The sequence below is a fragment of the Micrasema longulum genome, unplaced genomic scaffold (assembly GCF_059751315.1).
Source record: "Micrasema longulum isolate JH-2025_06_02 unplaced genomic scaffold, ASM5975131v1 h1tg000876l, whole genome shotgun sequence".
NCBI lineage: Eukaryota > Metazoa > Arthropoda > Insecta > Trichoptera > Brachycentridae > Micrasema > Micrasema longulum.
Genome location: NW_028278068.1, coordinates 166,831 through 181,926, shown reverse-complemented (window position 1 = coordinate 181,926; position 15,096 = coordinate 166,831). Strand labels below are relative to the sequence as shown.

Genomic DNA, 15,096 nt, shown 5'->3' with positions numbered 1-15,096 from the left:
AGTTTACCATTATATTTGACTTTCGATAATAATATTTTATAGTAAATAATATGTTTAGGCGAAAATCATAAAAAAAATATCCATGAAGTGCGCCCAGCGCCCAGCCCGTTCTCAGTGAACGATGAAACTAGCCGATTACCTCAAATTATTCCTCCATACAAAAAGTACACTTTATTTTACGTCTTTAACTTTTGATTGGGTAGTCAGCTTTTTTAGTACTAAAACAAGCTTGCAGATTACAAATATTATTTGAAGATTCTTTACTTAGAAACTAGTATGACTTTTTTCTTAGATATGATATCGTTGACATATAACGTATCACATAGGACATGTGGCGTTTGCAGTGGCCGTTTTTTGCATTATTCATTTTAAAAGGAATCATTTCACAGTTACTGCTGAATGTCTTTGTGGTATTTGTTAATACACTTTTGTACAAGTGTCGTTTTAAAATAGTGTAGAATAAAGCTACGTACATCACGTGGTTCATAATAATTGTTGTTTAAGTTGATTTTCACAGAATGACATTTATAATTTTATTACTAACATATTATATACTTATATGTAGGTAAAAATTAAATATATTTTTTTGTAGATTACCTATATAATAAACCACGGCTCGCCACTGCCATGGATGCATCAGAAACTACTCTAGAGTAACATAATGGAATGTGACAGTGCAAGATCGATCGCTTGCGAGTATTAATTTCATATCGAACATTCGCCTTTACGGCGGATCTCATTATGATGGTTACGCGCTTAATCCAGTTGCCTACAGACAAACTCAACATTTGAAAGTCGTCAAACTGCGGTAAATGTCCCAAAACCGATTTTCACTCTTTCGATATTGCATATATAAAAAAATCTTTAGAAAAGTTTTTATTTACTGACAAAAAATTTTTTTAGTCAATAAATGAGTTACTTCTTTAAATTTCTATTTATAAACCGCGATTTTTATTTAGTTTAACTCTACCGCTTTCATTGCTCTTTTCACTGGGAGTTTGACATAATGTTTGGAAGGCTCATGCTTATCATATCCTTGAAATGGAGAAGGTTCAATTGCGATACTTATATTTATTTTATTTTATTAGGTAATTCAACAAAGATACATACTAGAAAACATACAATTTAAAAGCATTCGTCGATACAATTTTACATGCATATATTATGTTATAGAATTACACAAAATGGATTTATATATTAAGATGTAATACATATTTTTTTATACAGGATACAATGCAATAAAAAATAAGTCGTACGTGTGTACTTATTAAATAAGAGACTATTCGCAAAAGCTGAGAGAGTATCATGAAAAGCCTCCGGGAGGCGGCCTCCGTTGTGTAGTGGTCAAGACGCTTGATTCACGCACGGAAGGTTCCGGGTTCGATTCCCGGTGAGAACATAAAAAAAAATTAAAATGTGATTTTTTTAAGCCTGGGTGCTCTGTGATGTAATTCACCACTGTAATTAGGCCTCCTGGCCTGTTGTGATGCAAAAAAAAGGAAAAAAAATAAAAGAAAAATGACAATTTTATTGTTTCGGCAGGATATATTATATTCCCGACACATGCGGGCCACAGGTGTGTGGTATGTAGCATTATTTGAAAACAAAGGCAGTTTAAATATTTCCCAATGTCTGAGTGTTCTCCATCCCGCATTTATTTGTATTTTATTTAGGAGGTTAGTATCTAATTTAATGGTTAATGTTTTATACAAAAAAAAATATATTGAAAACAACGCGGCGTTTTATTAAAGAATTAAAATGAAAAAGAGTCAGAAGTGGCTCGTAATTTGAATATGAATCTTAAAAGAAAATAATAATTATCAATTCTTGTATCTATCATTATTTCTAGAAGGGATGCTGGATCCTCCCCAGCACTTTAGAATCTTGTCGTCAATTTTCATTTACAAAAAATGACTCCTGGAGATCAGTTTTGCGTTTAACTGTAATCCGCTTGGTTGTGTATAATTACGACTCCTTTACTAATTTCAATATTGTTTGATTATAATATTGTTTTTTTTGTTTGTGAAAATGTCGTATTAAAAAAATAACAGCCTTTTTATATTGCACTTCCCTGTCGGTACAAATTCCTACAACAGTTTTTTTTTAAAAAAAACGGAGTTTTAAAAAAATAGTAAGAAAAATGCATAATTGTTTCCAATCTGCAAAAAACATAATTTAGAAGCAAAACGTCAAAAATCCTATTATATATATTTTCAGGGATCAAAGGGTTAAAGCAATAAACCCGCCGGTGTACATAATAATATATTGTCCGAACAGTTGGATAAGGAAATAATTAATGTAATTAGCAAGAATTTGTAATGGCGCCTAACCTCATAACTGCAAAAATAATTAGTTTTATTTTGTATGTCTTCAAAAGATTTATGAAAGGAATAAAAAATAAGTCGGTCGGGATTAATTATGATCATACGCAAAAACAGAAACAGAATTGAATAATTTCCTTCCACGGTACTATTTTCACAAAACGAGAAGCTTATCTTCTGTAAGTTCGAAGAAAATTCTGAACCGGAGAAAGGAATTATTAGTTTCCTTGCTTTGATGGAAGCTTTACATAAATATTTTTATGTTTATTATTACTTCCAGACCTTTCCGATCTTATTACCAACTAATAATTCTACCTTGCACTGCAGCGGCGCATTTTTTTATATTAATAAAACTAGTAGAATTGTGACGCTCAACAACAAACGTGGGCATCTCCATTGTAAGTGAAATTGAGTAAATTGACGTTTTGTCTTTGAGGGATCAATATAACCATACAAGTTTTTATAACTTTTAAACTGTTTTCTTAGCAAAAATAAAGAAGATAACTACGTTTAAACTGAATATTATCATGTAAAATAACAAAGACAAGTCATTGTAACCAAAAATAACGGTGGCTAGAGAGGGCCATTTTTTGTTTTTTTAGCGTCACAATTATAACAATACGCAGAGAGATGATATACCTTGACTGACATTTCAAAGGAGGTGGAAAAACTCTTTGTTACGAAGAAAATAATAATGGTTTATTAATATAACGATTCCTATAATTTGGTATATTTTTCTGTGCTAATAGATTTCTCTGGATCGTGAGTAGTTTGCCTAACTAGGTACCACCAGTTTAAGGCAGACGTTTTTATTTGCAGTGTAAAAAAATAATTAAACGTGACTGCCTACTGGTGTATTTATTTCAGAAGTCTAATTATCTACAGTAAATATGTTTATGTAATAATTCTTCTTACTTCTCTCTACCTAATATTCTCCATTATTTGGAAATCCAAGCATTTACTGGACTTGTGACGTTTTACTGGTTTAAGTATTCGCATTCAAATTGCATAACGTTAACCATTTCACTTATGTTTGTACATCCATATTTAATAAATTTTCTCCTTGTTTGCACGTATGAATTATTGAAGTAATTCTGGTGTTTAAATACAGATAGAATGTTGATTATAAATTATTACCAATAACCACCGGTGAAAATTATTGTTTCAAATGAGGCTAGACTATATTTCCTTGTAAGCTAGGTTTTCCATCTCTGTTGAAATATATGTCGATAAAATCCCTAAAATATTAAATCTGAGCGTCATACCTTCACTTTGATGGTATAGTTGAAGATAAATTCTCTCTAGCGATTACAAAGATATAGTACCGAACCCCCACCTTTAAGTTTTGGGTAGGTACATCGATATGAAACAAGGGGAAGCGTACGTCACGGTACACATATCTACGCTCTAAAATGACATAGCTTCAGTATGACGTCATAGTTGAAGATAAAGTCCTCCCGAACGACTACAAAGATAAACTACCGATCCCCCCATCAAGTTTTGGTGTAAGTACATCGGTTTATTCCGACGGGTCTAGAACCCCTCGATACGTCTATCTACGCATTAAAAGTGACAAAAAGTTTGTTCCACTGAGCAATTTTTCCTTTAATTACGATTTACTTAAAATTTTAATCGTTCTTAGGGTGGTACTTTTTTTCTGAAAAGCCTATTAAAAATATGAGAGAGAAATAGGTCAAATTTGAAGTCGAATTTAATTTTTACATAACTGTCTGTTTCCGAAACGAGTGGCTAGATGCAAAAATAATGTCACTAGATTCTGCCTTATTAACATATAAGAGTATCTAGGCGTAAGAAAGTTACCACTACAAAAATATAATTAGTTATTATATTTTTCCGTCTGTTGCTCTATCTTCTGGATCGAGACGTTTAATGAGCCGGCTTTGTAATCGCTCAGTAGATAACGACAGACAATCGTTAATCATTACATAAAGTATTGTTTCAATTTTTTTTCTGTAATGATCACGTAAAGATGAATGTATCTCCCTTGATTTATTAAAGTTCATAAATGTAATGCTAAACTTCAAAGTCCTCTCAAATGAATACAGAAAAAAAGGTTTTTAGTAAAATACGAGGTAAAGCAGTTGCAGGGTTTGTATACTTTTAAATAAGCATTTAACGAATTGCAACGATGGTTTTAATATCAGTTTCTCTAAATATACGCTTTAGCAATGTTCACAATTTGATGCACAAATGCAATAATTTATTGGGGTTTACAATTTGATTAAATTTTGAGGGATTTTGCAACCATGATAAGCAAATTGGAAAGTAATGCAGAAAACCGAATGAAAATTTAGTAGTCAGAGTTTTGTAATGTTTGTAACTCAGAGTAATAATTCGCAAGCGGGTAGAGTATTATTACTCTTAAGGTTGGACCAAGTAACGAAAAGTTTTTTTTTATTTAACCCAACAGGCCAAGGAGCTCAATAGCAGCGTGAACAACAGCACAGAACACGCAAATGATAAAATATGAATTAACGTCGTAAAAAAATGTTACCAGGTTGTGGTTGGTGTTGCGGACCCACGGATTACAGATCTGTGGTTCGAATCATGTTCTACCCCAACATGATTTCCATTTACTAATAGCGAATTGGGTTGTGGTCCTGTGGCTAGTGTCTCGGACTCACGGACCAAAGGTCTGTGGTTCAAATCCCACCCTACCCTAACTTGATCCCCATTTTCTAATAGTGAGTGAGTTACTACTAGTAACTTAGTTACTACTAGTACTAGTAACTCGTAGAAAATGGCCCTCAAAATCAAATATTTGTTTAAAAAATGTACACCCATAGGGATTAAGTTAAATGAGAGGAAGACCAACAGCTATAATGATCTTATATATATAAAACAAGGCGGCCTCCGTGGTGTAGTGGTCAAGACGCTTGACTAACGCACGGAAGGTTCCGGGTTCGATTCCCGGTGAGAACACAAAAATTAAAAATGTGATTTTTCTCAAGCCTGGGTGTTCTGTGCTGTAATTCACCACTGTAATTGGGCCTCCTGGCCTGTTGTGGTGCAAAAAAAAAAAAAAAACAAATAAGCCAATTACAGGTTTTCACAAGTAGCATCACAGTAAGTTAAAAAAGATTCTCGAACATAAAATTTATTGAACTTTTTGTACATAATGTTATTTGTACATTGGCGGGCTTATTGCCAAATGGCAATTTCTTCCAACCAACCAATAAAATAAAAGTTTTATTTTTATAATTCAAGTTACAGAACATATTCAATAGAAAAAAAAAAGATTAAAAAGTTAAAAATATATAAAAATAGAAATAAACGTATTTGTTTATAAATTACCTTAAATCAAAACTATTACTCATTGGGAAAAAGGAAAAAAGAGGAAAGAGGAAAAAGGAAAGGAGGAGAGATTAAGGAAGAGAAAGGAGATTTTTTAAAAACATTTTTTTTGCACCACAACAGGCCAGGAGGCCTAATTACAGTGGTGAATTACATCACAGAGCACCCAGGCTTGAAAAAAATCACATTTTAATTTTTGTGTTCTCACCGGGAATCGAACCCGGAACCTTCCGTGCGTGAATCAAGCGTCTTGACCACTACACCGCGGAGGCCATTTGTTTCTTCAGACGTGATTTAAACAGAGATAATGTAGTAACATCTTTTGAAATTAATAGTAATTAAATGTAAATTTAAAAGAAAAGAAAAAATACTCGTACTACAAATTATTTCGAAAGCAAACGCCGTACGTCATTGAGATTATTTGCAAATAAATCTATGTTAAATGATTTATTTATTACATTAAAATTATTAAAAGTTCGCCATAAATATGAATTTTGCCTATAATTAAATGAAACAAGAGGTATGTGGAAAAGAGGGTTATTTCTTAAAACTTATGTACATATATTATATTATGTAATTATAGTCATCCCTCTGTGATCCGAACGCATAATGCGTGGGTCAGACCACATATTTTTTTAATAAAAAAATTATGACGCGTTTCTCATTAAACATACATTTTCAATCTAATCCGCCCCGTGGTGTTGTGGTTAGCACTATTGGCTGCCATGCATAAAGTGCCGCGATCGAATCCCGGCACGGTAGATATTAATTTATTTATTAATGTATTACAACAGAGATGAAGAACATTTTACTGAAGGGAATATACTGTCAATGACAGGTCATAAGCCTTGTTAATGTCTTGACTGCTAGATTTCTAAGTCTAGGCATTTACATGGCTTTTGACCTGTCGACGGTATATTCCCTTCTATAAAATGTTAACCATCTTTGTTGTTTCTCTACAAAAATTTGTATAGATCCTGAATATTGTTGGTTTATTTATTTATTTATACATTCCCAAATAATTTATACATTTGCATTTATTGGGACGCACTCTATGGGACTAAAGTCCTGTGTTAAGTTGAGACGAATAATATACTACAATTATAAAGTACCTACAACAATAATATTACCGAATATCAAGAACATCATTAAAAAATAACACATAGGAGATAATTATAAAAATAACAAGCTATCATTAAGTCTTTACATGCACCCAGTGGTGCATAGGGCACTCCATTGTGAAATCAAACGCAGCGTATCTCGATTATCTTGTACAGGAAGGTAAGGTGATCAGTCTTACGCTTTACCCGTATGGGCACTTGCAACACTCGACACTTCCAACTCCAGGTGCCAGGCCTACCAACACAGAAACGCAACACGTCACCAACGACTGAGAAACTAAATTCAGACCCTCTCTGACCAGCATTGATTTCGGTTGTTTTCAAATCGACGTGGCTAATCACTTATAACATTTAACGTAAATTTATTTCAATTATCAAGCTAATTATCAATTATTCCCAGACAAATATGCTAGTGGAAATATTGAATATTTTTCATGTAGCCTTGTATCAAAACATTGGTAAAGTAATAATTCTATACAATTTTCATAACCACCCGAAAACAGATTCACTACATTATTGGTGACCCTGACGTGATTCAGTACACCCCCTTTAAAAACAAATATTTCATGTCCACCTTACCGGGAATCGAACCCGGTACCTCAAGTATGGTGGGCGAACGCGCCAACCACTACACTACGAGGCGGACTTTCCTCCTCTCAAATTCCTTTTTCAAGATTTTTACCTAAAAAATGAACCCAGGCCCTCATACATGAGAACCAATCGCGCTACCGATTTGATTCCTTACGCACCGTTCAATGCAAATGGGAAGGGAAATATTTTTTTTTACATAAACATATTTATGCACTTAAGTTATTAGTCGAACCAAACTTGTCATCTTTATTTTTGTACGTAATTGATAACCTAAGTGACACAGTCCTGGAGATCCTAAATTGTACTCTATGCATCATTGCAAGGATGGCCAAGACGCCTAATTACATTAGTATATTACATCACAAAAATAAAATATTGTGAAGAAATCGCTTTTTCTAATAACCATGTCCCTATCCGAACCCTGTGGTGCATAGGGCACTGCTTTGTTCCACAAAACGCTGTGAGTATAGATCATCCGTTGCATGAAGGTGAGGTGATCAGTCTTACGTCACAGGAGCAAGTCCAGAAACAATGAAATATTCCATTACGTAAATTCACCTTTTAAATCTACCTATATATTCCATATCCACTTCCCCGGGAATCAAACCCAGGACCTTAAGATTGGTAGGCGAATGCACTGGCGGACTTGTCTCTGCCCGATTTACTTATTCAGGATTTTACCTAATACTTGTGCTTTCACCGTGCTAACCTGGGCCGCGATTACGATGGAAAGTTAAGGACGTCATACCTTCACCATGACGGTATAGTTGAAGATAAATTCTCCCGAGCGATTACGAAGATACACTACCGATCCCCCAACATCAAGTTTTGGGTAGGTACATAGATATGTAACGAGGAGAAGCAGACGCCACGGTACACATATCTAAGCACTAAAGTGACATAACTTCATTATGACGTCATAGTAGAAGTCAAATTCTTTAAGTTTTGTACATCGGTACATCCGATGGGATGAGTACCCCTCGGTATGCATATCTACGCATTAAATCTAAACAATATTTCCTTTGATTACGATTTATTTAAATTCTTAATCGTTCTTATGTTGGCACTTTTTTTCTTAAAACCCATATAAAATATGACAGAGAAATAAATAAATTTTGAGCTCGAATTGAATTCTGACGTAACTGTCAGTTTTGAAAACAAATGGCTAGAAAACATGGCTAGGTTCTGCCCTATTAACATATAAGAGCATCTAGCTGTTAAAATGTTAAGCTGTCAAAAGAGCCGGCTTTGTTATACCTCGGTAGATAAATACAGACGAAAGTTGAGCATACCGTCTTGGTAATTGTCAAACGTCGTATAAGAATCATGTTCAAGCGATCATTTTTCGCTTGAATTGGGATTTATAGGAATTCTTAATCGCTATAAGGTGGCAATTTTTTTTTCGCAGAAGCCTATTTAAAATTTCAATGAGAATTATTTTTAATTTTAATTAAATATAGAACGAGAACTAAATTTTCGGCCTCATTTATTGCTTGGATTCGATCATATGACGTCGAGATAACTAGTCGGTAGAACATACCGAGGTAGATAGATACAGTATAGAAGTCAAGTAAACTGTCTTGGTATGTACCGATGAAGATTGCCTTTATAATTGCAACCCTGGTGACGTGCGAACTACACCAAGGGCGGTATTCTATTGGGAAATCAAATTTTGTCTTCAATTTTATCTATAAAGTAAAATTAAGTTTTCTGTACGAAAAATATAATATGTTTACATTTACATTTTTTTTTAAAAATATTCAATGACAAGATCCTGAAGAAGATACGAGTACTTAGTACTTAGAATATTCATACGATTTACACATTTTCGTAAATAAATATCAATTTAAGTTTATGCCGTATCGATATGTCTCTTATGAATATAGCGTTTGTAATCGCGGCTCACAGGTGGCCGCTAAAATGTTTATAAAAATAAATTAACTAGAAAAGAGAATCGCGGGTTCAATGATTTAATATTCCAAATAAAATAATTACATTTATTATTAGTATCTTTGGAACAAATAATTATTTGTTTTAAACCAAGCCAAATTAATTATACCTGCAAAAAAACATGCATTTGAGGCTTCATATTATATTCGCTGAAATGATGTACATATACGCGCAACATAATATTAATCAAAATTTCCTTTCCACACCTAATCGTGCATAGAGCACTGCAACGCATTTTGATCATTCATGTTACATGAAGGTAAGATGATCAGTCTTACGCTTCAGGCGCCAGTCTGAAATGCTTTATTGTAAAAACGCATCTTCATAAAACTGAATTTACTGAATAGAAGATGGCGTCAATGTAAAAGAAACAGTTTTTTCACGAATTTCCATCATATAAATTATTTATAAATAAGTGTTTGGATAAGTCACAAATTTACACATTTTAAAAACGGCAATAAAAAGTGCATATCAAAAACCAGCTTGAGGAAGTAAAATAAAAAATATTATTACACAACAATTTAATTTATCGAACGCCATGCATCTGATATGATCATTCGCAATTACAGGCTACCACATCGATTGAACAGGGATCGAACCTGTTACCTTTTATTCCAGGTTGTTCCCATGGAATTTATAGCGTATTATTGTAAAAAATGTTTCGATGGAAACTCAAATTCCAACTCAAAAGCATTCCAGTCGCGGAATGATGGAGTAAATATTTCATAATTAAAATCGTGGAATTTAAATAGTTTAACACGTTCGGTTTTAACAAGGGAATATTGAATATTTTTTTGTTTTATCAAATAGATCATTTCCAATTAGATATAAGTTTATTATTACTAGTTTAAAATGAAAAATCTCGCATATGAAATAATACATATTTGATATTTTGAGTACAAATATTTTTTCAATATTTTTTCTGATAAAGTAAATAAAACATAAATTTAATTTAATTAAATTTTTGATAAGAAATAATATTCTCGCATTATAAATAATTCATATATTACAGGCAACAGTACTTTAAATGGGTAGGTACCTACGAAATAAAGAATTTTTTATTTTATATTAATTTAAGAAAATAGTTTCAAGTGGGTAGAGGAATGATTTCGCAATAAATAACGTACAAAAAATATAATATTTTAATTTATGAGCAAAAACATATTTACAAATATTTAATCTAAAAACGTTGCAAAAAATACGAATAAATCTTTTAAAATTTTAATTAAAATCTCGCATAAAAGAGAAAAATCACGATTAATTACAAAAAAAAATACTGTCAAGTAAAATTTAAATACGAAATGGAACGCAGTATTTAAAATATATAAGGTAGTACTTACTTCAAATCTTCTAATTCATTCATAACACTTTTCAGGTCTGCATCATACTTGTTGTTTCTGATGGTAGACAGCTTTAGAACTTCTCTGATGCCGGCGTTTGCAGAATCTTCGATCCTGGCGGCCCGTCCAAGAGCCAAAAGTCCCAAACACAGGCACAAACTAAACATGATGCACGAAAGAAATTCACGACCGAGGTATCGAAACCGTAACTGCAGGAGCGGCGACGTACTGCTCCGGCTGGAGTCGGCGAACTAATAACTCGCCGCAGCAGGTGGGTCCCTTATATAGACTACGGGGGCGACAGATGACGCTCGGCGCCGTCGTCCAATCACAGTTCAGCGTTCGAAAAGCCGGCGAATCAGCGTGGCCGAATGCATTTAAAATGCAACAGCGTGCGCGGCGCGGTTTTTTGAAAATGTATAATGCATGCTTGTATTAACAATATATCAATTTTTATCTAATTTTATAATAAAAAGTCTATGAAATGGAATAAACATTATATTAAATTAAGGGTTGATATTTCTTGAACATCTTTACGGTTATATTCACAGTCGCCATAATGTTGGACCTGTTTGGTCATTTTTTCATCATCTATTCAATCCACGTGATTTTTCAAGTATTAAAAATAAGATAATTAGTCTTACGCTTTTGATCTAGTCCTGGGCCCCAATTACAAGGGGAAAACATTTATCTTCAATTTTATCTACGAAGTAAAATTAAGTTTTCTGCATGAAAAACTGAATGTGCGTACATTTTTTTCTTCTCGACATGTTCAATCATAGGTTACCGACGAAGATAATTTAAATGTTCATGCAAATATACTCATTTTCGTACACAAATATCGGTTTTTCTTAATAGACTATCGAAGATAACTTTATTAACGTCCCATTGTAAACGGGGCCCAGGGGCTATGAAATATTTGTAAAATCACTTTTTTGAAAACACCATTTCAGAAATAGAACCTGCGACCTTTTGCGTGCTAGACAAACGGGCTATTCACTAGATCTCGCAGTAAAAAACAATTCGAGGAACTACCTTCATCAACAAAAGGCCCATTTTTAAAATCTGCAGTTCGTTAGTACGTGTTTATAACTGAGATCTTAGATACATATTATTATATATTGATTCTATATCATTTAAGAAATCTTATTAGGTATCTGCTATGAAAAAAATACAAACATCGAAAATATGTACCATATGGATTTTTTTTTTAAATGTCCCAAAAAAAATCAACAATGTTTTGAGTATGTCCAAATGCTTGCAGACTGGGTGGATTACGTCCTAGAGAGGAAATCCAGCCAGTCTGCAAGCATTTTTACATACTCAAAACATTGTTCAATTAACTACCAGGTAAAAGAGGACGTATAAAAATAGGGAAATTGTTTTCAGGCGTTGCCTAGAATTGGTTTAGCCGAATGAATCTCACCCACATGATAAAGGTTTCAGCTCTTTTACTTCACAAAGTCAACAGATAAAAGAGTTGAGGAAATGTGGATGCTCGAACATAGGAAGAATGGTGAATGTTAACCAGCCAATGACAGATCATAAGCCCTGTAAATACCAAAACTTCCATATTCCCTTTTCAAAATGTTTTCCCTCTGTTGCAACACAAATTTGGAATATTAGTTTTTTTAGGCGCCTTTTCTTTTCCTTGTTGCAAAAAAATTAAAAACTTAACTTTAAATAACACATAAAATTCAATACAGAAAACCTCGGTCCAAAAGCCAGATACGTCTCTTTCCTGAACCTAAAAAAAATGTTTTTTTTATTTTGAATGGAAGCGTGTTATACATTTTAGATGTTAGTAGTCTAAGGGTCTTTTTCCGTATTTATTTATGAGGGAGAACTAGTCCATCTACACTAGTGAACCGAGTGGTTCCAATTTATTTTTATATTCAGGTCTCAACTCTGAACTTTCGATTAAAACTTACCTAAAAAATATAGCTAGGTGTTTAAACATGGTCTGAATGGGTAATGTAATACAGTCAATGGTCATTAGCGCTGCAAATGCCTTTTATATTCCTATCTCAATCTATCTATCTTTGCAGCCCAGATAACTTCTGAAATAAAAGAAACTATAAAACAACGTTTGATTATGTCCAAATGCTTGCAGACTGGCTGGATTTCCTCCCTAGGGAGTTGTTCATATTTAAATATATTTCAACAGAGAGGGAAAATTTTGAGAAGTCATAAGCCCTGTAAATGCCTAGACTTCCATACCCCCTTCTCAAAATTTTCCCTCTCTGTTGAAACTATAAAAGATTAAACCACAATCAATAATTTGTTCTACCTTAAATGAAGTAAAAAAAGTGCAGTGGTAATAACCACCCCACTTGTTTTACGAAATGTTTGTATTAAACGAAAAAATAAAGAACAATCAACTGTAAAAAAAAAAACAACTTTTGCATTTTTTTTGCACCACAACAGGCCAGGAGGCCCAATTACAGTGGTGAATTACATCACAGAACACCCAGGCTTGAGAAAAATCACATATAAATTTTTGTGTTCTCTCCGGGAATCGAACCCGGAACCTTCCGTGTGTGAGTCAAGCATTTTGACCACTACACCACGGAGGCGTAACACATCGGATGACATAAAAACATATTTAGATCCAGTTGAGATTGGAGTTTCGGGGATAAGAAATTTACGTAAGGGATCTGTAATTATTTCATGAAAAGGATTTAAAAAAAGTCTAATTTAACAGAAAAAAGTTTTAATTTATTTCAACAGAGAGGGAAAACATTTTTAAGAAGGGAGTATGGAAATCTAGGCATTTACAGGGCTTATGACTTGTCATTGGCTGATTTAAGTGGCCACTTTACACACTGTGTAACATTCACCATTTTGACTATGTTTCAACATCCACATTTCCTCAACTCTTCCATCTGTTGACTTTTGTGAAGTAAAAGAGTATGGGCAAAATGGTGAATGTTACACAGAGTGTAAAGTGGCCACTTAAACCAGCCAATGACAGGTCATAAGCCCTGTAAATGCCTAGACTTCCATATTCCCTTCTCAAAAATGTTTTCCCTCTCTTTTGAAATAAATTTAAATATGAAGAAATCCTTTTAGAATTAATTCCATTGACGTCTTCCTCTTTTTTTTCAACGTCCGCTTCTGAGAGGAGCATGTGGACATCATCAGACGCCTCCAGGAGATCCTATCGCCAGCCAGCACTCTCGTCTTCTCCAATGTCAATCCGCAACCTTCAGTTGCGCCGAATAAAGCCAAAAGATAGTTTCAACGGTCTTTCAGGATGGCGAGAACCCGTAATAATGTTTTCATATTAAAAGATTAGTAACAATGTGATACGTTTTTTTTTAATTAAATATTTTTGATAATATTCTCTAATCGACTCTTTTTTTTTCAAGAACTTCTCTCACTGCTCACTCGATTACTAATTCGACCGCCTTTTTTAAAAATTTATATCCTATTTTTTTGTTCAGAACTTAAGATTTGTAATAATTTAAGGCAAAATATAAACAGTGTTTTATAATTTACACTTTAAAATACAAAATCATTTTTAATGAACCGTGTTGTGGTGCCGATTGTGGACTCACGGACTAAAGGTCCCAGGTTCAAATCCCACTCTACCACAACTCGATTTCCATTTTTCCAGCATAAGTTATTTACGACTTTGAGTAAATGGTCTGAAAATTTTAAAAGTTGAGTAAAACCTCTAGTACCTCTGTTAAAAAAATATGTATGTTCATGAAATGAACACAAAAATTGAAAAAACCGGATGTCCGTTTCATAGTACTTATTGGTGTCCGTTGCATTAAACTCTTCAAAGTCCTAAGTGTATTTAAATTTCTTAATTATTTTCAAAAAGAAATAAAACGTATTCACTACTTAATGTTTCTTTTACTACTAGTTATTGATGTTTAAAAATAAAAATTAACACTAACGCTTTCGTTTTAAAGAGTTGGTAAACAACGACCAAAAAATAATCCACTACACAATGACAAGACAGTCGAAATCGAGTAGCTGTAATTGTCCGTTTTATGAGACGTCCGTTTCATTGACACTCTCCCCTACTCAGTAATAAAATTAGAAAGATCTGGAAAAAATAATAAACATAATAATTACGTATAACTTCTATCAAAGCAAGAAAACTAATTATTATTTTTTCCAGTTCAGAATTTTCTTCAGACTCACAGAAAATAATCTTCTCGTCTTGTGAAAAGTGTTCCGAGGGCGAAAATTATTCAATTTTCTTTCTGTTTTTGCGTATGAGCATAATTAATCCCACCAATTTCTTTTGTATCCTTTCATGAAACTTTCGAGGACATTCAAACTGAAACGAATTATTTTTGCAGCAATGAGGTGACGCGCTCTTACTTATTTATGTATTACGCCTTTTGGACAATAGTTGCACACTGGCGGGCTTATTGCTTTCAGCAGTATATACGGACCACCGGAAAAAGGAATGGTGTAAGCTGGTGAAGTTCGTCAGAC

General features: G+C 33.4%; 1 protein-coding gene across 1 annotated transcript in view; it reads right to left on the bottom strand.

Moving 5' to 3' along the window:
* The window catches only part of LOC148278468 (protein scabrous-like), a 69,285-nt gene extending 58,410 nt beyond the window's left edge, over positions 1 to 10,875 (bottom strand). The window contains exon 1 of the mRNA XM_088231365.1: positions 10,639 to 10,875. Within this exon, the coding sequence (XP_088087491.1) occupies positions 10,639 to 10,805 (167 nt within the window). The 5' untranslated portion in view covers positions 10,806 to 10,875. The remainder of the gene's footprint in view (positions 1 to 10,638) is intronic.
* Positions 10,876 to 15,096: the final 4,221 nt, after the last annotated feature.